The sequence below is a fragment of the Anopheles bellator genome, chromosome 2 (genome assembly GCF_943735745.2).
Source record: "Anopheles bellator chromosome 2, idAnoBellAS_SP24_06.2, whole genome shotgun sequence".
NCBI classification, from domain to species: Eukaryota; Metazoa; Arthropoda; class Insecta; order Diptera; family Culicidae; genus Anopheles; species Anopheles bellator.
In genome coordinates this window covers 81,073,797-81,096,792 of record NC_071286.1, presented here as the reverse complement: position 1 = coordinate 81,096,792, position 22,996 = coordinate 81,073,797, and the positions used below count along the sequence as shown (strand labels likewise).

The window sequence follows — 22,996 nt, the reverse complement described above, 5'->3', positions numbered from 1 at the left end:
GAAGCCCTTTTCTGGTTTCGGCAGCCGCCGGCGGAACGCGTATGTTTGTGGCCGGAAGAACGTTTTACTATTTAATTTCAGGCTCAGGTGCTTCCCCTTTTCCAACATTACCTTACCACCTGACCAGCTGACGGCGTGTGTCGAATTTCCCGCCCAAAAAGCCACTGCTCGGGGCGTGACACTAGCGATCAATATAGGAAGTTTCCATTGGAAAAGGAGGGAAAACTTTACACAATGTGGCCACGGAATGCACTTCGCCGAATTTGTAACTAAGATTCTCCATTTCTCTCATATTGCAGCACCCGGTTCAAAGAGAGGAGCAAGATTTCCGAAGAGTGAACGGTGCAAGTGTTTCCAGTTCCCGCAAAAACCGTGCAACGAAGAACGGGAAGAAAGTTCCACGATCCGCTGGTGCAAGTGCTCTACAGGCGCGATGCAGCACGATGGCCTCGGCAACGATGGCGCGTGCTTTACCTCGACAACTGTTGCGCTGACGGGGCCGACAAACACCGAGCGTCCTCGTTGTGGCACCTCCGTGTTATTGCTACACCGTTGACCATTTGCGCACGTTGCTAACCCTGTGCCCAGCTCGGCATGTGTGCGTGCGTCTGTGTGCTCGTCTGTGTATGTGTGAAAGCTGTTAGTGCGTGCTAAACAATCTCCGGCCGGTGCCAGTGGGTCGATGGAAGAGTGATTGGAAAGTGATGTGAGATCGTGGCCGCGGAAGTGCCACCGGGAGTAGTGGGAAAGCTGAAAAGCACACATAAAGGAGTTTTCTAAAAATAATAGCTAATAAATGAGCGATCGAAAATTGCCAATTAGCAGCAGCAGCAGCGTCGGCCTCGGTGCATCACTGAAACAGTGCATCGTCGGTCAGTCACACCTTTCGCCCCAGCATCATCACCATCATCAGCATCTGTCGGCTGCCGGAGGGCATCACGTGCCGGTGCAAGGTAGACGGAGTAGCTGCGGCGGCAGTATCACGGGCTTGGTCAGCGCAACGGAAACGGTTGTTGCTGTAGCGGGTGGTCCTTGCGCCTTGGTGCCTCCCGTCAACCTACCGCCAACCCCGGCAGCAACGGCAGCAGCATCACCGGCATCATCGCTCGAGTCCGCACAACGCAACATAGCGCTGGCGAGTGTCAATAGCAACAGTGTCGCTGGCGGTGGTGGAGGTGGTGGTGGCGCCGGTGGCGGGGTTGCAACTACCGGGACGGTGGCCTCCGGTTGCGGCAATCATGCCGCGGCCGGCACTGGCACCAGCAACAAGCACCCATCAACGGTGCATCGTCTGAAGCACACCAACTCGGTAAGTACATGGGTCCATTTTCAGCCTTCACGCACGCTGTCAAAGGACGAAAAAAGGGTCGCACAGTTAATTGATGTTTGGTTCTTGTAAAGTGCTCTGAAATTAAACTTTTGGGCACGTATTGCCGTACGCCCACATGGCGAGGAAATCAAAAAAAACTTCCTCGTTCCTGACGCAACACGAGAAAGGCTCACACGGAAGACACTCCCCGAGTGTCACGCCGATGAAAACCCAATATCAATATTCCATTTACGGTCATCGTCACCGAGGGTCTCAAATTACTTAATCGTTCGTCCGGAGAGTGACGTCGGGTTTCCTTGCTCGGATCGCGGTAGAAAGCAAAACGCGCCCGGTGGATGGGCACCGCCACCGTGGTGTGAAACGGAAATCGATTTTCACGAAGCCCGTAATGTTTCAATCCACCATAAACCACTCAAGCGCCGCGCCCCCGGTTTTTCTTTCGGTTTTATGGACTTTCTCTCGCTGGAAATATAAAGCCGCTTCCGAAAGCCATCTCTCTCGCGTCACACTTGGCCGGACGGAGCGATCGCATTCGTCATCAAACACGCGCCTCGGAAATGGAGCCTCGGATTGTCACTTTGTCGGGCGTAGTGGTGCAGGGCAGGGAAAAGTGCATAATCCCTCCTAATGTCTTGTTACGCTGCCGGCACTTGGCCCAGAGCTCCAGCTGTTGCCACCGAGGGGAAAACCGCAACGAAAAGACTATGACGCAGGTTTGTGCCAAGTAAAGTTGGTTGGGAATTAAGAGAACGCTAACAAGAAGACGTTCCCCCCGAACAAGGCTCTGTCGCCAAGGATGACAACAACAGCGGCCGCAACTGTTGTGTCGTATTCTGCCTTTGCTGCCTAGCGTCATCGGAACCGCAGCTGGCTGGAACCGCGCCCGATGATGATGGGAGTTACTCGGTGGATGGATCAATTTGTTTCTCGATGTTCCACTACATCTACCGTGTCTTCTAGCGCAACCGCAAATGCGCAACAAGTGGCACCGGAGAGCGCGGATACGGTGACGGCAACCAACATCCCGAAACGGATCGTAATCGGCGTGCCGCACGATGAGCCCCGAACCAACAACACTCCTCTCACTATTTCTGGATGCTTCGCTCACTATAGGCCATTGTCGGGCAGCTTGGAGCAGCAAAATTGTTTCGTGGCCCCGATGGAGGTGGGATTTAATGAACGTGTCAACATTATCGTTCATTAATGAGTTTTCATCCTTCCGAAGAAATGATGCGCGACAAATGGCATTGAAGAAAGTGTAATTTTATTACCTTTTTTCTGATATTTTGTAACAACATAATATTTTGTAACAACATATTTGTAACATTATAAGGTTATGGAAACGATTATTTTTGACGGCCAGTCTATTTAAACGGCCCCATAGTGCAGTATTTTCCACGAATTCCACGTGCCACATCTCTCGAAAGGCTACCCTGGTGGCATCTTTGTGGCATTCGTTTTTGCGTTTCAGTAGCGGCCGCGGTCCACAATCGGATGGATTGTCCGGACCCGTTTGAGTCAACGCGCTCTGCGCTCTGACGATGGCCATCAGGTGGCCCAATTTGTTACACACCCCAGAGCCCAGGGCTTCGATCGCCCTGCACGACGAGGCCCTGCTCTCCTCCAGCGCAGATGCATCAAACGCGGTTCGTCCGCTGCGTGTCTCCAGTTGATGGATGGCAGCCAGAGACCCCGTTGAATAGAGGGTATGATTTATTGCACGCTTTTAAGAAACAAGTTCCCGTCGGTCCATTTTCTCGATTGGACCACCCCGACCACACGCCCGACGCTCGTGGCAATGTGGGGTCTTTCGTTTCTAGGCACGGATTTGGTTAATTTACATTTCAATGGCACATGTCGCGGCGTGTGTGGCGATGGCTCTCCGGTGGCCATCGCGCGCACCGCACCCCGATAGAGCTAATCTACTGCTCAAGTGGCCGGTCCTGTATCTGATGGGTGCCTGAAAGAAGTAACAACTATGATGAGGCCACGATGCTCCCTGTTTGTCCGATGCTCCGATGATGATATGTACGCCTTCAGAATCATCAGTGTGTCCTCTTCAGAGGACCGGCGCCATTCCGCATCGATGAAAGAAATCTAAAGGGACATGCTCTTTTGTTATCGCCACAATGTTTTGCTGTGTGTCTTCAGGTGCAGCCCGGGTTATTGTAATACGCGTGGTATGCTGCAGCCCACTCAAAAGCATAGCTGGGCGCCGGCCGGCACATTATTCAACCTTCGCAAGGTCACGAACAATAGGAACGTTTCCATTCTCTTCTTTCGCCGCTGCCTGCCGGAGATATCCTGCCCAAGACATTCCGCGTATTCGCAGCGCCGCAACCTGTGTCGCGCTTTTCCCAGAAACTCGTGCGCGGCTCACGTGGGTGGACGGTATTCTGTTATTTTACCATGAACCGAGACAAGTTGAAGGTTACGAAAGGAAGTGCCCCGGAGACGTTATAAGATGTATCAACCGTTCCCACGCTTCAAATCTTAAATCAGCCTACGGAAAGGACGAAGCAATTTAATTTTTTACCTTCACCCGTTTTCTAACACCCCACGTTGCGCTAACGGCGTCTCTCGGTGCGGCGAAGCACGATGGACACATCGGGGCCCCGTGCCGGGAATGCCGTGAAATTATCACCTAATGTGTCCCCCACACGCGTTTGGCGTATCGCACGTGAAGCGTTGCAGGAAACTCTCTCGCGCCTGGACCATTAGCCACCATTAGGGGTCCGGGCGAGCGAAACCGTGAGCCGCCAAATGGGGCTTCTGCTGCTGCTAATGTCCATAATTTATGAAGCTGCACCTTGAGCAGTGCAGCAGCCGCGCGATTCCATGAAGGACGCATTGAGCTGTTTTTTGTGTTGTGATTTTTCAACTGAACGAACAGCCCACTTAATTCGGGAGACGTGAAAGGTGGCGCTATTTTTTCCTGTCAACGGCCACCGTCTCCCGCCCGTCGATTCCGGGTGCATGTTGGGATATGGGATATGCTGTTGTTGACCGTTTGGTGTGTGAAGTGGGAAAGTGTTTTTTTCGTGGTGGGAAGGACAGCCAAAGCTTCCGACAGCTTTTCCGACCGCGGGTGGTCGGCGCTACACAGCAACAACAACACGGCGGTCGGCGGCCACAACAAACAGCCCCCGGCAGGGCGAAACAATAAGCGCCCACTTGCGAAAGCGAAACAATAATAATCATCGCAAGGGGGCCGCACCGGGAAACGGGTAGTTCGATGAAGACGGACGAGACCGAGAGCAGCCGCGAGACCCGCCGCCCATGTGTAATGACTTTCAATTTAATTCACGCGCCCGCCCGCCCGCGCAAGGTGGCCACCGATGGATGGGCTGGTGGTGGTGGGTGGGTGGGTGGGTGGTGTGCATAAATTTGGTCGGCGGCCGCCGCGTTACATGCGCGCTCGCGCGGGTGCTTTTTGATTCCAACCGTGCTTTTCCTGCTTTCCGATTGCGCAATTGGCCTGTGGTCGGGGTGTTTAGACCTCGTCGGTTTTTTTTTGCTTTGCCTTTGCCGACTTGCAAATCGGACGCGCGGGTCCGATAGTGTTCCTTCGTATTACACTAATGATCACCTCCGTGGCGCGATTGCATCATCGACGGCCGACGCCGTCGCGTAAGTCAATCCGGTCAATCAGTCTCTAAAAAGGCGATTTTTGGAATGTTTTATTAGGTTCCGGTCGGGCCAAACCGATGACATTACTAAGGTCCGGCGAACAAATCCAAGGCTTTAATTTTGTTTTGATTCGGTCCGGGCAGTGTTTCCGTTCGTCCCGGTATAAGTTCCACCGTCGTTCGGTACTCGGGAACAAACCGGTACTAAGCGGCCGTTGATTGAGTCTCCTATTGGTCCCGATGACCCCTCTCCCCGCATTCCGGCGTGGAATGTGGTATCGTAAATTACACTTTTTCATAATTTCATGGTTCGGTCTTATTCATTTTTTTCTGTTTGTTTCATGGTCTAGCGGTGTTAACTCCTTTTTTGTTCGATTTCGTTTATCACTCTTACATTTGATACGCTTATTCCTTCTTTAAGCAGATTACGATTCCTGTTTTATGCTCCCTTTCTGTTTGTTCCATGGTTTTTTAGTTCCTTCTGAAGATCGTTTAGTTTCCTTCTTAACGGTGTTAGTGAAACTTGTTTAGATTGTTTTGAACGTCCGTTATTTTACTGTCTCTCTCAACATTTTCTACTTTCTTCCGGAAGGCTCATTGCCATCTTCAGGCTTACGGCTGTTCGCAATTCGATAATAATTCATCCAATGCGAAGATACGGATCGTTTGGGAGCAAAAGCGCCATTTCTCACAAAGCAACAATGATCGCGCGCGGGTCGATCGCGGTAACTTTCACTCGCCAGCGATCTAGGCGGGCATCACCGGAACGGAACAAGAAAATTGATCCATCACAGGGGAGAGGTTGCGGCTGCCGATACATGCGTGTCTGGGTGTGTCGGGGGCCAGTCAGTGATTTGTTTCTTGTCCGGTGGGCGTTGGTGGCCTATGACTTCCTTATGATGATGATGACGCGGCTGGCATTCGGAACACTTCAAACGCGCGCACCCAGTTAGTTGATTAACGGACTTCGGAAGCATCATCATGATGATCGTCGTTATGATTGGGTTGTCCCATGATCCCCTCCGATACTCAGGAAGGGAACACATGAGAGCGCATGCCGCGCCTGGTTTTGATTACTGCACTCGACGACAGGGTCACTCTCTGGTGGTGGTGCCACTCGGTTCGGATGCTGTGGCAGGGCAGGGCGCTTGATGTGGGTCCATGAATAAACATTAATGCCTCGGTACCTCGGGGCCGGAGGCCACGGGCCACCCTTCTCGCAGCATATTAATAAGACAACGAACGCGTGCGATGACGGTCAAGACAAATCCACCATCATCCGTGGAACGTGTGTACGGGGTTTACATTCCAGGTTAGCAATGTTTGTCCAAAGCATTCCACAACACCGTAATGGCCCACTAAACGCGGGAGTCTGTGGGACAAGCGGTGCGAGCACAATGTGTGCTTAATTACAAATCCGATCCGTCGTGCATAAGAATCACAGCACCGATCGCTAGTTCGATTGTTGGTGGCCGGAATGTGGAATGTATGTTAAATGGCCGAGAACGATGCCGAGCAGGCCCCGGCGGTCGGTCAAGAAACTCGTTTATCTCGTTGAGCATCACCTTCGCCTCGGACGGAGACCGTTCGTAAGAACGGTGACACCTCGAATGCCGGAAGCGTTCAGGATAGTTACGAGAACTATGTCATCGGTCGGTGAAGCAGCATACTCGATGGGTGATTGGACACTTCCCGCTCACCGAACGGGGGAACCGCTGATGGGGACCAAACATCCTACTCTCCCGATGATGGGCCGACAATCGGGGCGAGCAATTTGTACCATTTTTGTACCGGACACGAGACCGACCGCCTCTCTTGTTGGCGCGGGAGGGACGATGTCTCCTTGACTTCCTGTAGCGCAGAGGGGACTTGATCTGGCTTTGCTCTCCATTCAATCGTGGACTCGTTCGTGTCCGCAGGACATACACCTTCGACACGGTTTCCGTTTCCCCCGGGGGGAGGTTGGGCTCTCGCTGGGTGTGTGGGACTTGCTTGCGTGCGGCCACACGGTTGTCACGCCCTACTGAACTCCCTTTGGGTTGGGCTTTTAGTTTTCGTTCCCGCTTCCTACTCCGCACCGTATGTAGTTCAGTGGAACACCCGCTCCGTCATTATTGAACTGGCCGGCCACCTGCAGCAAGCGGGCACACTCCGCTCGCACTGCACCCGCGCACTTTTTTGCACTTTCTTCGTTCGTTTCGCTTCCCCGGCCTGGGCTCTGGCCGCGGAATGCGGGTCAAAACAGGTGGAACCCGATCCGATCCGGGGTGGCCCTCCGGTGCATTTTGCTGCTGGCGTCTCGTCCGTAGTAAAGGTGCCATGGGCTGAAGAAAAATGGGCCTTTTCGTTGCAACTAATCAAACGTGGGGTCGCATTAAACGTTAATCGTGTTGAACGTTGTGGCCGCTTGTGTTTGTGGGGGGCCCCGAGAGAATCAATGAGGGCACCATTTCGATTGTAGGACAATTTAAAACGGGACTTTGTCTCTCTAATTGAGCGACTCCATAAAAGATGAAGGTAGGTCATTCAATGGGCATAGATTCAATGTTGTAAAAGTGTAAACTTTCTACTGATCATTACCCCTATACTAGTATGCGACTTTATAGTTAAATTGATACTTCACTCGGATTTCCATGAGTCGTATTCAATTAAGTTTTTATGTAAAAGGAAGAAATTGTTAGAACAGGCAGAGCAGGATATTTGCACCGACTTAAAGTTTGGCATTCAAGTTTAAGCACCCTGCGGGCTGAAACTGACGTCTTTGGCATAGAAACCGATGAATGGACGAAGGTTAAACGGGCATTATCTGCGGACGAATGGCCGTGGGTTGTCGACCAGAAAAGCTCGTCAATCTATTTTGGGAGCATTGTCAGAGATGGGCTCAATAGCGGAAAAAACTTACTTCTTGCCAGTTTTGCGATTGGTTGACCCCCACAAAGAGTGAAATCAAACAAATGGTTCCAACCACTAAATGGCGATCAATGCATCATCGTCCTCGTATTTGAAGAGCAATTTAAAATGTAACATTTCCTAGCCATCCCGAATATCTCATCGCTCTTGAAGAGACCCCGTTAGCCCTTCGGTTCTCTTCGTGGCGGGCAATAAAATGTTGGAAATGGTATTGCGCCCTTCACAATGCTGCACATTGCACATTTCGACGATACTTTCGCTCCACTATTCGGATCACTCCAGATCACTGGCTACCGTTTTTCGGTGGCTCTTCGGCGTTATTGAAAAGCTTAGTTCCCCGCGTTGTAGTGCTCAAGCCCCTAATAAACCTCCCCGGAGTGGTCCACAGAAAACCGAAAGAGGTCGTGGCGCACCATTCGAGAGGCGACCTATGTTTCGGTCCGATCTCTTATGATGAACGGGGTCTCTGGGCGTTTTTTTTCCTTCTGCCCCTCCCTTGAGGAGGTTATGCTGCGGCGGTCTGACACAATAGCGCCGTGGCCTCGCCGGCTTGTGACGGTGGCGGGGTCACCAATTGTTGTTAACAGTGAATATAAATTTGTTCGCTACTTGTTGTTGTGCGGAGGAGCGGTTTGAAGAGAAAAATTGCTGGCCGAGGTCCTCCTCCGCCCCAGCCCTACAAAAGCCGCCACATTCCATCGCAGAAGACGACAGAATTCCATTTTCCGCCTTTCCGTCGCTGTTTCGTCGTTCCGGTGGCGGTCCCCGGGTTAAGCAGCTGCGCTCAGCTCTTCAAACCAGAAGTCTGTCGCTCTGCTTCTCGAGTGGCCATGGCCGAAGTGTGCCAGGCGCAAGTCGCGACTTCAATTGCATTAAGTGCCCAATTGAGCATGATGTGTACGGGAAGGAGCCCCGTTACCACCACCCTTGCCGCAATCCATGCTCTCCTCCGGTGTGCCGGCAACGCCGGGAAAGCGCCGGGACTTGGGAAATGCTCAAAGCCGACACGACTCACTGACTGCACACTTTTTGGCTCACCGGGCGTGTGAAGCTCACTAGAGGCCCCCGGCGGTAGCCATTTAGCGATGTCAAGTCGTTTGTTTGAAGTGTGCAATAAAAGGGACAACTTTTTTCGAGCACACACTTTCACCCGGATCGTGTTGATGGCATTTCACACGCAAAACTAACTTTCGGAAGTCACAAAATGGTTGCGTAACTTTGGTGTTTTTGGGGCACTAGTCTTGAAGCGATCTCTATCAAGCTGGGCCACCGAAAACGGCGCTCTTTCATCGTAGTTCCTTGTTCTCTTGCTCTGTCTGTCTTATGCTTTGCCTTTGGTAGCTCGCCTCAAATCTGCCGTATGATTTGTGGCCCCATAAAAAAATTGTTATACATTTCTGTGTGTGGAATGTCTGGATAACAAAAACTCACTCTCGGACCACCAGAAACCCCAAAAATGGCGGAGTTTTTCCTTCCCTCCACAAAAGTGGTTTCTGTTTTATTTTTACGATGGCCCCGAGAGACGACGACGATCTGCTTTATCGAAGCTTTTAATGCATGCACGTATATCTGGCCGGGAAGGGGCAGATTTTCTTTTTCCGCCGCTTCCACGTAACACACTGGAACTCTGGTGGAAAACCATGTGTGTGGTTGAAAGAAGGCGAATGTGGTATAAAAAATGAAACGAGCATTCCTGCTCCTCGATAAGGGGCACCGTTTCATCAGTGGCCGCGCGCGCGCCGTCTTGAGATTGTGAAGTGGGTTCCTTCTTTATGATGAGCGGCAGGTCGCGCGCTCGGCTAATGAATCTTCGGTTTGTGGTCCTTTTTTTGCTGCTGGTGGGTCTATTTTTCGAAGATACCGATACGACGTGAAACAGACCACATTTGACGTAATTGCTTGCCGAGAAGAATGCGTCACGTTCCAGTTCCGCGTGCTGGTGAAGCACTTTAAATGAGGTGTTATGATAAACCGTTCTATTTTTCTATGGTAAAAAACGAATGAAATGTTCCAAATGCAAATAACTAACCTTCAGACATTCTAAGCAGCAGCCTTTTATTCTGTGGTCAATTATTTTGGTTGCCAATTAACTGACTCGGGACTTCCGCCGGAGACCCATCGAACAGTTTCGAAATTTTCCATTCCAATCATTCATTCATTATTCAACGTGACTTCAAGTGGCTCCCGATTCAAACGACATCCTAATATGTGGCACGCTGCCGGCTGCTGGCGTGTTGCGTGGAATTAAAATCATTTTACGCAATGCGCATCCAGGCCATGACTAATTAATAATTCACATCTCACCTATAGCCGCAACCGAACAGTGGCTTCGATGGGCGATGAAAGATGCAAAGATACTTTGCTCGTGCTGATTCAGTTCCATCAGCACGCGGGTATCAGCAAAGGGCCCAGATGCATTTTAAATCCCGCCGTCGCTGTTGGCTAAGCATGTTTTACGGTCAGCTGCTCTAGCATGTAACTTCGCAGATTGATTAGCAAAGTGTAGTTAAGAACTTTCTTTGTCCAGCGGATTATCGATTAGTGGAGAGGATGGAATCGATCCGAACGCACTGTAAGTCGTCTTCCATGTCCTGCAAAAGTCTTGTCCCGGAGTGTGGCCCATCCATTGCTATGGGACTTATCTCGTTCGCTGGTGAAAATCTTCAACCATCACTCTTTTGCGAATGATGCTCATATGGTTCGTTGGGGTTCTATTTTTACCAGAAGCCACATCAAACGTTTTGGTATTTTTGCTGGTTGATGGCCCCCCCTTCGGATCGATAGGAAACAGCCCATTTTCAGAGTGAAAGAGTACTGCCAGCACCAGCGGGTAGAAGCAATCAGCTGCCTTATGGTTGCTTCCGGGATGCCGCCCTAACTGTACTAGAAACGGGTAAGCGCTCCAAAGGTGCCTAAAGCACGAACGCTCAAATTAGAAGGCAACATGTGTCGAAGAAAAATATATCTATATTTTGATATTCATTAAATCGTTTCGGCCGCAAAATTTCCTGTTCGTGTTCGCTCACGCAATCCACTCGCTTCCGGCTGGTGCCATCGTAATGCTGCATGCGTGTCTAGTTCAATCTGTTTGCTGTTGGCCAACACGCTCCGTCCGTGATTACGTTTTTATTCGTGTAATTTTTATCGTTACATTTAACTCACACTACAGAACGGCAGCGGCGCGGGTGCTTAATCCTAAAAAGGTCCAAACTTGGCTGTGGCCGCGTCCTTGTTTTGCGTGTCCCTCTTTCGAGCGCTGCTGATCGCTGGCGCTTTTCCGGCTTTTGCCCCATCTCCGTATCATTAGCATAAGCACTTGCAGCGGTGCAACGATGACCCACGGTAAAAAGGCAAAGCACTACCGGAGAACAGGTACCCGCGTAGAGAGAGCGAGTCGTTCGATACGTAAAAGGGGAGTGCGCCTAAAGCGCCCCCCTTAAAACTCCCGCAACCATGGGCCACACACTTGTGCCTAAGTTTGAGTAAAAATTCCTCCCCTAAAACGTGCTGTGTCCCGGTAAATGTTTGGCGAAACAAATCTACTTTTTCTAATGCAAAGCACGTCTCCGTTCTGGGTGCGTATTCCGGCGACAGGCCGCTGATAATAAAAATCGGATCGGTTTCTCTCGAACCAGTGTGATGGAATGATTCACCGTAGTTTGGTTTGCTTTTTGGCGATTTTTTAATGCTTAGTTTGCGTATTGTTTGGATTATCAGCGTTTTGTCTTCGAGCGGAAATGGAGCATGTCTGTAATAGGTTTGATTCAGACTGTTTCTTATCAAATTAACCCTTATGCCTGCTTAATCCATCTCGTATCGCCCAGTGAGGCAGATGTTTGTTGTGTTTGCTGAATAAATCCGCACGGAATGACTTCATCGTGTTGGTGGAAGAGGTTTAAATGCAAATTTGGCGGATTCTGCAGTCCAAATAGGAATACTTTACGGAACTTGATCAAACCTCACAAAATGCCCTATCGCGATAATCTGGCACGTTCATCGCCTCACATCAAATGCGATCGTTCCACTCGTAAATTAATCACTTAAACAGATAGTTTCCTTTTAAAAAATAATTACAGTAAAGCACGCATGGCGCCCTCGCTTTAGTAGAGACTCGTTTTCTTCATGATTCGCAAAAACTCTTCCTGGTTCACTTCGCCGTCTCCGTCCCGGTCCGCTTCGTCGATCATCTCCTGCAGCTCTTCGTCGGTCAAATTTTCACCCAACTCCTTTGCGACCCGCTTCAGGTTTTTGAACGAGATCGTGCCCGTCTCATCGTCGTCGAACAGTCGGAACGCCTTCAGTATCTCCTCCTTCGAGTCCTTCTCCGCCATCTTGACCGTCATGAGCTGCAGAAAGTCGTCGAACGAGATCTTACCCGAACCGTCCTTGTCGATTTCGGCGATCATCCGTTTGATTTCCTCCTTCTTCGGCTCGAACCCCAACGCCCGGATCGCCACCTTTAGCTCCTTGGTGTCGATCATGCCCGTGCCCTCGGAGTCGAACAGATCGAACGCTTCCTTAATGTCCTGCCGCTGCTCGTCGGACAGCTCGAACTTGGGACCGGACTTTTTGCGGCCCGCAGCCCCGCCGGTAGCAACCGTGCCTGCGGTGCCACTGGTCTTGTTGGTGGTTTTGGTTCCTGTGGAAACGGACACGGATCCAGATGCCTGCGGGGCGAGAAACAACAGTTTGGTTAAAGGTCATGCGTAGTGCCAATTCGAAGCAACCATTGCGTTTTTGGCGAAAGTGTTAACCTTCACCGGACGTGACAGGAAAGAACATGTTTGGCCACCCAAGCAGAAGCCTAGGGGGTACCCTCTGTTTCCACAGCAAATGGCAAACATTCTCAATGACGCCACAAACGCGTCACGGTGAAAGCATGTTAACTTTTCCGAACCGAAAAGTTGCGGGCGATGACCGTGACCCTCTTACCATGTTGTGGCGGACAAGAAAACGTTGGAGCTGTGTTTCGTTTCGCCAAACGCACTCCAGCCGCGAGTAACTGTTGTGGTCAGTCTGCTCCGGGTTCGCTCTGCACACTGCCGCTTTTTGTTATGCTGAGTTGTCCCTTCGGCACTGAAGGGCGGTTTGCTTGCTTGGTTGCTGTGACTATTATGCGTCACTATAGTGTCCCGGAAAAGGGTAACCGCGGTGTTGCTACGTCGCAACCAACAACAACACAACACCTCCTCCTTTCTTCGATAGCACTGGTTCCTAGATTTGAAAACTATACCCTTTCCGGTCAATCAATCCGGTCTGCTGGTGGGCTTTTCGAGATGGCCACCGAAAAAAGGCACAGTACGTAGCGTATTTTGGCTCGGTGCCTCGCAGAAACATCAACAGATGAAGGTTAAACTTTTGGGACTTGAATGCGCACAGCCACCAGCTGGGTTTCAGTCGGCGGCTGGGTTTTCCGGATGTTTGTTGAAGAATCAACTTCCTGCTGGGGGATGTTTTGTATTTACTGTCTGCAGAAAGCTAGCAACACACCATATTGATTTTCCGTTCACAGGGGCGATGGCCGATTACTGGTAGGCATTCGTTGTGCAATTCAACAGTCACTTTTCCACCGCTTTCCTGCAAAACACGGGAAATTGTTGCTGATACGGGTTTATTGTGCAAGCTGTTTCGACTGGGAATGTCCGTCGGATAAGCGAAAAAACAGTACCAAACACACCGCGAGATGACGTACGACGCCTTTGACAAATTCTCTCTCTCTCTCTGTCGCTCTCGCGGAAGAGCATTTTTTGACAGATGTTGGCGCTCAATAATTTGCCATAATTTCGTGGGTCGTGGATAAGTTTTTATGGCTTTTCGATCCTCCCTCTCTTTCTTGCTAGTGTGCTCTTCTCTCTCTCTCTCTTACTTCCACAAAATGAGAGAGCGCTTGAGAAAAATGAGAAAGCGAAGCGAATTGTTCTAAAATGTACTAAATGTTTACAGCGGCATCGATGACAGCCGCATTTCAAAAAGTCCGTTGAGGTGGTAGCGTGCATACAATTTGCGATTTTTACGATTGCGTAATTTATTTCATTTTCTACATTCTTCTCGCCCCAATAGTTGACGACGAACATTTACCCGGAATTGTATGACAAAGGTAATCGTTTGTCACACTCGAGTGATACCAGCCAGGCCGACACCATGACGTCGGTTACAAGCTCGTCGCTCGACTCGGATGAGGTGGATCTGTCGGGGCTAGTCGAGTCCGTGGTTGACTCCGACGAGGAAGATATTGCTGAAAGTATCGATGTAAGTGGAACTTCATTCTGACCCTTAATTTGAACATCTTAATACCGACTTTTCTGACAACCTCTTCCCTTTCCGGCACAGAGTTTAAGTGTCCGGGACACCGTACGAGAATGCCTCGAAAAAGATCCCAGCGATCGCACGGTGGACGATATCGAGGTATTGCTGGAGTTTACTCAAAAGCTAAAAGCCTTCACCAACATGACGTTCGCGGTGCGACGAGCCCTCTGCTCGGTGATGGTGTTTGCGGTGGTTGAGAAGGCCGGCACCGTCGTCATGAACGATGGCGAAGAGCTGGACTCGTGGAGCGTACTGATCAACGGGCACGTGGAGATCGAACACAGCGCCACCGGAGAGGTCGAGTATCTGCACTACGGCGATAGCTTCGGCATCATGCCCACGATGGACAAACTGTACCATCGGGGAGTGATGCGCACGAAGTGCGACGATTGCCAGTTCGTTTGCATCACCCAAACCGACTACTACCGGATACAGCACCAGGGCGAGGACAACATTCGCAAGATCGAGGAAGACGGCCAGGTCGTGATGGTGACCGAGCTGCGGAACAGCACGGGCGAGAACGGGTCACGGAAGGGCTACGTCGTGATTAGGGGAACGGTGGAACGGCTAATGCACCAACTGGTCGAGGACACCACCCAAACCGATCCGAATTACGTGGAGGACTTCCTTCTCACCTGCCGCACGTTCATCAGTAACCCGATGGAAATTTCGAAGCAGCTGCTCAAGTGGTTCAACGTTGATGGTGGAGCCGCGCACGAGCTGGAAGGTGCGCAGGGAAATGATTTCGTCGACGGAGCGGCTTCATCAACGCTGGCCCACGTTTCTTCCTTGCTCGGGGCACCCCCGTCGTCACCCTCGGCGAGCGATCTGTGCGATCGCGTCACACGCGTCGTCCTGCTGTGGGTGAACAACCACTTCACGGACTTCGATACCGATCCGCAGATGATGGAGTTTTTGGAAATCTTTGAATCGGCCCTGGAAAAGCGGAACATGCTCGAGCAGCTGCGTCTGTTGCACGTGTATGCGCAGCACAATGCCCGCGAGCGCAACGTAACGTTGGCGCGCAGTTCCCGGGACGAGGATTTGAACTTCCAAATCTCCGGCGGCCCGGGAGGGATCTTTATTACGCGGGTAGAACCGAAAACGAAAGCCTACGATGCGGGTTTGAAGCGGGGCGATCAGATACTGGATGTGAACGGGCAGAGCTTTGAGCATGTGACGTGCGTTCGGGCACTAGAGCTGCTGCGAGGCACAACCCACCTCAGCATCACGCTGAAGAGCAACCTGTGGGCGTTCAAGGCAATGCTCGCGAGTGCCGACGGTAGTGGTGATTCGGGCAAACTGAAGCTCGACCTGAAGAAAGCGCTGCGAGCGGCGGATCTTTTGCAGTCACAAAAGTCGCTCGATTTGGTCGACAAAGCGGGCGGCTTGCTGTCGACCGGTCATCAGTTTCTGATGCCCCTGCCGGTGCGGGACATCGAGTACGGGCGGAAGGATTCCGGCACTTCGACCCCGTCGTCGTCGGTGCACATGAACAACAACAAGAGTGGTGGCGGCGGTGGCGGCGGAAGCTTTATGACGCTCGGTGGCAAGAAACGACTACAGAAGGCGCTGATCCGCATGAATCTACTGCCAAAGAATAGTGTCTTCCAGGATGATAGTATCAACAACAACAACAACAGCGCCGCAGGGACGATGACAGCCACCACCAACGGGAATAGTAACAGCGGTGGCAGCAGTGGCAGCAACTGCGACGCTAGTGACCGATCGTCTGGGATCAGTGTGAACTTTTCCTCCCAGGCGTCCTCAGTTTCAACTTCCTCGATAACAACGGCCGATTCGGACGAGACGGCACCGACGGGCACGACCGCTACGACGACGGCATCGGCTGCAGCAGGGACCACCTACCAGAGCAATCCGGATCTCCGCGAAAATCCCTGCACACCGGCGAAAGCCCAATCCACCGAGGCGATCATTCCGATGAAGGGCACAGGAATGCTGTACTACGAGGAGATGCGCGGTGCGAGCGATTTCCCCGAGCACATACTGAAGGTGTACAAGTCGGACCAAACGTGCAAGTACCTGCTGGTGCACAAGGAGACTACGGCCCACGAGGTGGTGATGCTGGCGCTCCAGGAGTTCGGGATTCATGATCCGAGCTCGAACTTTTCGCTGTGCGAAGTGAGTGTCGGCGAAGGGGGCATGATCAAGCAGCGCCGGTTGCCGGATCAGCTGCAGAATCTGGCGGAACGGATCGGACTCAGCTCGCGGTACTATCTGAAGACGAACGGTATCACGGAGACGCTCGTGCCGGACGACGTGGCCCCGGAGCTTATCCGGGAAAGTGCCGTCCACTTTCTGCAGCTGAACGCGAACGAGCTGGCCATACAGCTGACACTGCAGGATTTTGCGATCTTTCGGCAGATCGAGTCGACGGAGTACGTGGACGATCTGTTCAATCTGAAGAGCCGGTACGGCAAGCCGATGTTGGTGCGCTTCGCCGAGCTGGTGAACCGCGAAATGTTCTGGGTGGTGACGGAAGTGTGCAGCGAGCACAACATGATGCGCCGGTGCAAGATCATCAAGCAGTTCATCAAGATCGCGCGGCACTGCAAGGAGTGCAAGAACTTTAACAGTCTCTTTGCGATCGTCAGCGGTTTGGGCCACGCGGCCGTTTCGCGGTTGCGGCAAACGTGGGAGAAACTCCCGTCAAAGTACCAGAAGCTGTTCAACGATCTGCAGGACCTGATGGACCCGTCGCGCAACATGTCCAAATACCGGCAGCTGATCCAGACCGAGCTGAACGCCCAGCAACCGGTCATCCCGTTCTACCCGGTCGTAAAGAAGGATCTCACCTTCATCCATCTCGGCAACGACACGAAGATCGACAGCCTGATCAACTTCGAGAAGCTGCGCATGATCTCGAAGGAGATTCGCACGCTGCTGTACATGTGCAACTCTCCGTACGACATCCTGACGATGCTCGAGTACAAGTGCCAACCACCCAGTTCGGCCATGCTTGCCCTCAACCAGATGTCGGTGCCCTCGGGTGGGAGTGTAGTTGGCGGATTGCTCGCGCCCGTACCGCCACCACCACCGCCGGGCTCTTCGGGCACGTTCCTGCACAGCCAGCAGACGGTGAAACGGAGGAAAAAGTCGACCGCGGCCCCCAACTCGAAGAAGATGTTCGAAGAGGCCCAGATGGTGCGGCGTGTCAAGGCGTACCTGAACAACATGAAAGTGACGACGGACGAGGATGAACTGCACCGGCTCTCGCTGGAGTGCGAGGCGCAGGGTGGCACCACACCGAACACGGTACAGGTTCGCAAACGTTACCCTTCGCCGACGCTGTCGACCACATCGAGCACGAGCTCAACGAGCGGAGAGGGTCGTAAGGGTGCGCTGGGTCTTGGCATGAGCAGTCTGTCGATCGGAAGTGCCAGTAGCAGTAACAGTGGGGCACCGAAGTTTGGAGCCGCTTCACCACAGGCCGTGAAGAAGCTACTTTCCCTTTCGGAGCAAACGAAAACGCGACCCCACCAACCACGTCATCCGTCGGTGGGTGGTGGCTCGGTGGTGCTACCGGGGCCGCTGGGCGGTGGCATCCTTCATCACGCCCACCATCATCATCACCATCATCAGCAGCACCAGCAGCAGCAATCGCATCATGCCTCCCTAGCGGCCGCTCACCATAGCACACTGTCCCACTTTCACCATCCCCCGACGGCGTATCTTCATCACGGAACTGGCCTCACGATCAGTCCCTCGCAATCGTCACCGGCCCACTGCTGCCCAGGGAGTGGGTCAACGGGCAGTGGAACTCCCCCAACTGGCTTGATGGGGCCACCGCAGTATCCTCCGCCCAGTCATGCTGCTGCAAGCGGTGGAGGATACGCAATGGCAACGGGCCCACCCGGAGGTGGAGTCGTTTCGGGTGGCGGAGGTGGAGGAACACCGGGCGGCCATCACCTCGCGGGCATGTTGCCGACACCACCGAACTACAGCACCACCATGTCGATGTACCCGAACGGCCGACCCGTCATGGCCAGCCGGATACTGGAGAGTTCCGTCGATGCACCTAGTCAGATACCGCCACCGATGGACCTTCCGCCCGAGAGTACTTCCTTCCGGAGTCCACCAAACTATGGTGAGTTGATCATTGGCTTTTGTGTGTAAATTTTTCAAATTCATTAATCAACGCGATCCGCTTTTCCGGCAGCTCAAACCGCTCACCGGCGAATCGCCAGCAACAGTACAACCATTCCGCCACCGTACCCGACGCCCCATCAAAACTTCGGCTCATCCTCGCGCATCATTGCGGCCGTCGGGATTTCTCCGATCACACCCAACTACGTGGCGCCGGCCGTGAATGCAATGTCCCCGATGTACAATCCGGCGGCGGCCGGCAGCAACGTGGCGACCGTTGGCGGTTCCGTGGGCAACAGTCTGCCACCGGCCATCCCGGCCCGGATACACGAGGTGCCGGTGGATGTGCCACCGCCATTGCCACCACCGAGCATAGATCTGTCGGCCGAAAGTAGCTCCGTTACCGTGCTCAGTAGTGCCGCTTCTGGTGAGTATTGCGTTTCTACTACGTAACCCACCGTGTCCGTAGGGTACTCTTTATTTCGGTTTTAGAAGTAGTAGTTGCCACATCGTTTCGTTAGCACCCTAGTTTTGCAGCTGATGAAAGTTTCCTCTCGCTTTCTCTCGTACTTTATCACTATCTTAAGACCCCAAATCTTCCCCAAGCATGATTGTTTCGTTCGGAACGTGTTGGTGGTATCGTTAATGTTGACCGATGTTTGCCTTTCCGTTTAAATGTGTCCATTGGGAGAAAAAGAATCTTTTGTTTTATGTTCAGATGTGTTATGATTTTTTTGAAATATTTTGACAGACTTTTTGTGTTTTTTCTCAGTTGCAAGTATCGGGTTTCCGTTACTCGAACATTTGCATCCTCGTGCAACGATATGGAACGATGCATGTTTTCGTGGTATGATTTCGATGGTTTTGTGTTTATCATTTATTCCATCCATTAATTTGCATGCAACTGCAATGCGTGGTGTTAATGGGACGCTATTTGTGAAAGCATCACGGGGAACCGTTTTCTGTTTTTTATTCTCTCACCCACTTGAGTTGTAAAGTGTTCCAAACGTTTGTGCATGTCACCGATCATAATAGTGTTCACTCGAACAACTGATCTATCTTGATCGTTGCGGATCGTTACGATCATTTGTGGTACTTGCAGATCCGAACGATGAAGCGAATGAATCCGTTGAAACGGACTGCTTGGAAACAATATCGACGGAAGTTTAGGCGGCAGCCCTTCTATTGGTCGATGGTCGAGACGCGACCATTCCACAGCTACGTAGAATCCAGCTGCGCAGCCACGTGCTGTTGCGGGTGTACAGCGAATTTAATGAATATTGAAGAGTAAATGCACAATACACGCGTTACACGACCCTTTATGCTGATACACACAGAGCGGCGCCCAACAAAAGATATCGTTAAAAATATTTGATGGTATATTGTTGTTAACGTGATCATATTGATGTTTAGATGGATGTTTAAATGAAGCAGAGGAGAAAAACACGAAAAACAGGGAAATGCAAAAGATGATCTTCTTTGCCAAAGCTATAGACGACCAAAGCATGAACCAATTTTTATAGAAAAAGACCTGTTTTCACTTTTGAAAACCAGCTTCGCGAACTAACTTAGTGCTTCGTCTGCTCTCTAGATTATCAGACAGGAATCGTTTATTTTATACTGATACAATTAATGATTAGAATCCTCTTTTAGAGATGTTTCTACATATCGCTCCACTGAGTGTTCCTTTTGCTAAGCTTTTTCTAACCTACATACCGTTACATTACTACCATGACAAGAATAATAGACGAAAAACGCGATAGATACGATGCGCTTTGAGAGCACGTAAAGCCCTTACTACTCCACATACGCAAACCTCTGGTGCCCGAAAGAAGATAGAACTTGTTTCCATCCCCAAGACTGATAGCAAAAAGAACGCGGTAAAGCGAATAATAATAATATTTTGACGTATGCCCCGATCAAGAAGGGCTACAATGTACCCCCCTTCGGTCCAAACATTGTCCACCCAGCATTCCATTAGGGAGAAAACCTCAGACATATATATTGAAGGACCTCAGACCCGGACTGAGGGACTCCATCCACCCCGGAAAGGAGTAAAACTGTTAAAGTGGCGCGTAATGCACACAATATTGTAACGCTGGCTTTCCTACTTGCATTTATAACCACTATGAATGTATGTGTGTGGATGTCTGTTAACAGAGATGATAAAAGTTAATTGTTTAATGTGACGAAAAGTAGGAAAACATACAATCCGAAGGATAAAACATATAACGTGTAATACTTATCGTCGTAATGTAGCTTTTAAATGGCACACTCCAACGACCAATGACCAATTCGTAACGTTATCATCTTAGTACGATAAATTTTCCAGTTCCTTTATTGGATGACAAAACAAAGACAAAATTGCAATAATTTTTTACTTTGAAAGTATAAATCATCATCTTAACGAGAGGTATCGCTGTGGGCTGACTGGTTTTGGGCACTTAGCTTTTTAACGATTCTGTTCGATTCACTTTTCTTATACCCGCTGGCTTTTAAACAGTAACCCCTTCACTTTGCTGTAAGTAGTATTTGAAGTTAAGTACATGTAACCGTTATAGGCACCAACCTCTTTCGTCTAAGAAGCTAGCGCTAACTAAACTCTGTAAGCATCGGTCCTCGTCCTGGCAGCTAACAAACTCATTTTTACCACTGCCTTGAGCAGCCTGAACTGAGAGCACATTAACAGTAATATACACTACACCGAATCAGGGTAACGGGAAGATATTGTTGTTGACTCTATGGCAGATTCCTCCAAAGACCACAGATCTGACACAGATCGCTGTGACCACAAATCAAAGAAGGGCTTAAAAATCAAATTAATAAAACGTTGCTGTGTGCCCGGTCCGAGGTTATAAAATAATCATTCAAAAATCAGTGACCAGCCAAAAATAGTAGCAATCAGATGGGTGGTGCGAGGATGATAAACATTAGATGATGAAATGATATGTATTCAGGCTTGAAGCGCATTGTCACTGGGATACGGGTTTAACGTTTGATGCGAATGTGTTTGATACGTATTTTACTCCCCCAATCGCAACATAATAATAATGATCATTTTTTCTATATACTACCACCTCCCGTGATCGTGATCCATTCGGAAGCGATCGACCGATCCTACTATACACTTAGACACTAATCCTCTACATGTGAGTGTGTACGAGTCTGCGAATCAATTGTTGGACAAATAGTTTTCCAACAACCGAAAAAAACTCAAGAAAAGGTTTCCATTTAGTGCAAATATCAGTCATCAGGGGCATAGAAATTGCACTCCGATCTCCATGAAACGAATGCACGTTGAGCGGCGTAAACTGTGCAAGTGTTGCCATTAACCGTTGTCAGCAAAAGCGAACCATGTGTAGCCATTGTACACAACTCAAACTTTGTCTTGATAATAATATGTCTTACCCAAAAAATTCACATTTCTTACCTTATACCCATCGAAGAGTTTCTTTTTCCTCCCGATCGATGACATTTTCCACATACGTCGGGTGTGAGTCTCGTTCCGAAAGGCAAACCCGGAACCACACTAGCGTGCTGCGTCCACGAAACAAACATGCTGCGAAAGATACCGTGAGCACCAACCCGTGGCCGATCTGACACATTCAAAACTTACTAACCACAGCTCTGTTTCTTCATTTTGTTTCTAACTTTTTCTGCTTTTGTAGTGCTGTAGAGCAAACAAACATGCGTGCTGCGACTCGCTAGTGTTTGTATGTTGTGTGGCTAAGCCCCTATGTAGAGCGTCACTTGTGTGGCGCGTCTGTGTCTGGTGGTCATCGTCGTCCTCGGCATTCTCTCGATTGGTGTGGCTTCTCCTGTGTGCGGCAGCAGGATAATCTAATCTCCCGGCCACCCGCGGCTGCCCTAACTCCTGCTTCGCCGTGCTTCTACCGTGGCCGTGACTGCCGACGCCGACACGGAGGGGAGGCGCCACTTCTACATCCTTCCACAGCCGACTATCGTTGTTGCTACCTTCTGTTGTGGTGCTGGCTTGTCAGTGGCGGCCATATAGTGGCCGGAACAGTAGTCGCGTGCTAACGATTAAGTGTATACCTCGTACGCTCGCCGGCAAGGCCGCCGGTAAACCAAAGACATTGAATAACAGTCGAATAAGTCTAATCTCGAATCTTCCAAGCTGTGCAGTGACGATTCCTGCCGCTTCACAGTGACGGCAAATTGTGCTCTCTAATACGTAACATGCTCGTGGTGGTGAAGGTTATTAGGCGGTAGAATCGATTAGGGGGTTAGCGGAAGATTACTAGCCCTCCGTCGTATGGAAGGCACAACGGAGAACTAACGCAGAATCGAATCGAATTAATATTATCATTCTATAGTAGCTCTACTAAAATGCGCCAAGGGAAAATGCTCTACTTAACCGATGCAATTTACTAGACTACTTTCATGCTAGAAACCTCAAACGTACGTAGCTGCGTGGCGTACCCGTTCTAGGTAGTTAGTGAGCGACATCGCGAGGCTAATCGCTATTGCCGAAGCAAACGACTCCCCGTCCGCTGTACGTTTTACTGATCAGCATTTTCTTTTGCCTCCCAAAACTTCCAGCCCGAACACCAGCCTACGGACAGTATTCCTCGCAGGCGTACCACAATCACATATCGCGATCGCGAGGGCCACGCTTTTGAGAGGGGTTATAGGGAATTATTACAGGAACTGTTTCACCGGCCCGATCGCTCACGTAAGATGTACGATCACC

General features: G+C 50.8%; 2 protein-coding genes across 2 annotated transcripts; one reads left to right on the top strand and one right to left on the bottom strand.

Annotated features, from left to right (window-relative positions):
- Positions 1–796: 796 nt before the first annotated feature.
- On the top strand, positions 797–22,925 carry LOC131208170 (rap guanine nucleotide exchange factor 2). Its single transcript, XM_058200819.1, has 6 exons — positions 797–1,309; positions 13,930–14,118; positions 14,200–18,019; positions 18,056–18,283; positions 18,356–18,709; positions 22,846–22,925. Exons 1-6 carry the CDS (start codon positions 797–799, stop codon positions 22,923–22,925), a joined length of 5,184 nt encoding a protein of 1,727 aa, XP_058056802.1.
- On the bottom strand, positions 10,873–13,393 carry LOC131212399 (uncharacterized). The gene is made up of 2 exons (XM_058206254.1): positions 12,802–13,393; positions 10,873–12,536 (listed from the first exon to the last, which is right to left on the bottom strand). The coding sequence occupies exons 1-2, from the start codon at positions 12,802–12,804 to the stop codon at positions 11,970–11,972; spliced, it is 570 nt and encodes a 189-aa protein (XP_058062237.1). The 5' UTR covers positions 12,805–13,393; the 3' UTR covers positions 10,873–11,969.
- Positions 22,926–22,996: the final 71 nt, after the last annotated feature.

What these genes read in the sequence shown, in the direction of transcription:
- LOC131208170 (XM_058200819.1), top strand. Translation starts at nt 797, where the DNA reads ATGAGCGATCGAAAATTGCCAATTAGCAGCAGCAGCAGCGTCGGCCTC. An exon ending in GTCTGAAGCACACCAACTCG is followed by an intron (nt 1,310 to 13,929) that starts GTAAGTACATGG and finishes TCGCCCCAATAG; the next exon opens with TTGACGACGAACATTTACCC. An exon ending in GCTCAGTAGTGCCGCTTCTG is followed by an intron (nt 18,710 to 22,845) that starts GTGAGTATTGCG and finishes CAAAACTTCCAG; the next exon opens with CCCGAACACCAGCCTACGGA.